The 669-nt window shown below is 41.9% G+C and overlaps 1 protein-coding gene across 1 annotated transcript in view; it reads right to left on the bottom strand.

Annotated features, from left to right (window-relative positions):
• quob (quattro b) overlaps positions 1-669 on the bottom strand; it is a 26,303-nt gene that overhangs the window by 8,609 nt on the left and 17,025 nt on the right. Inside the window, 2 exon segments of the mRNA XM_013910393.1 lie at positions 4-126; positions 271-409. Of these exon segments, the coding sequence (XP_013765847.1) occupies positions 4-126; positions 271-409 (262 nt within the window).

Genomic DNA, 669 nt, shown 5'->3' with positions numbered 1-669 from the left:
TACCTTAGACTGAGTAAGGAACATGTGGAAGTGCTCCAAATCCTTTTCAGTGCAAGCCTGGGTATCATCAATTGGGTAAGAGTCCTTCAGTCTCTGTTCACCTTCTGTGCTGAACCACATCCCAGCCTACAAGACACAAAGCCCTGGTTATGTGGTTACACTTTGTACATGTGGCTACCAGCTGTGAGTTTATCATCACCTAACTTTTAGATGTTTAAACACATATTGTAGATTCTAATATTGTAAACAGACTAAGATTACTAGACATACCGTGCTGATTTTGGCTTCCACCTCTCGAAGCCTGAAAAGGAACTCCAGCTGTTGGAGGGACTCGTTTGATCTCATCACCAGTGTGTGGAGCTTCTCCTCCACTTGGTTATAAAGACTTGTCACCGACTCCAAAGCGTCTCTGCAACACGAGGAGAAAACATTTAAGACTGACTGTGAGGTTGCGTTTGTCATGCAGGGAGGGAAATGGCTTTTTAATCAGCATCACGCCAGGCAGTTTTTGACAGCCATCATGTGACACTGTCCTTGTTTTATTGTTTTAATTGCAAACCCAATTCTGAAACTGTTGTTAACACTGCATAAAATGTAAATAAAAACAGAGTGCAATGATTTGCCAACCTCATATTTGACCCAGACTAGAACACAGAAAAATGTTTACTC

This window comes from Pundamilia nyererei, unplaced genomic scaffold (assembly GCF_000239375.1).
Source record: "Pundamilia nyererei isolate P.nyererei 1_Seehausen unplaced genomic scaffold, PunNye1.0 scaffold00042, whole genome shotgun sequence".
NCBI classification, from domain to species: Eukaryota; Metazoa; Chordata; class Actinopteri; order Cichliformes; family Cichlidae; genus Pundamilia; species Pundamilia nyererei.
This window is presented reverse-complemented; position numbering and strand designations above follow the sequence as displayed.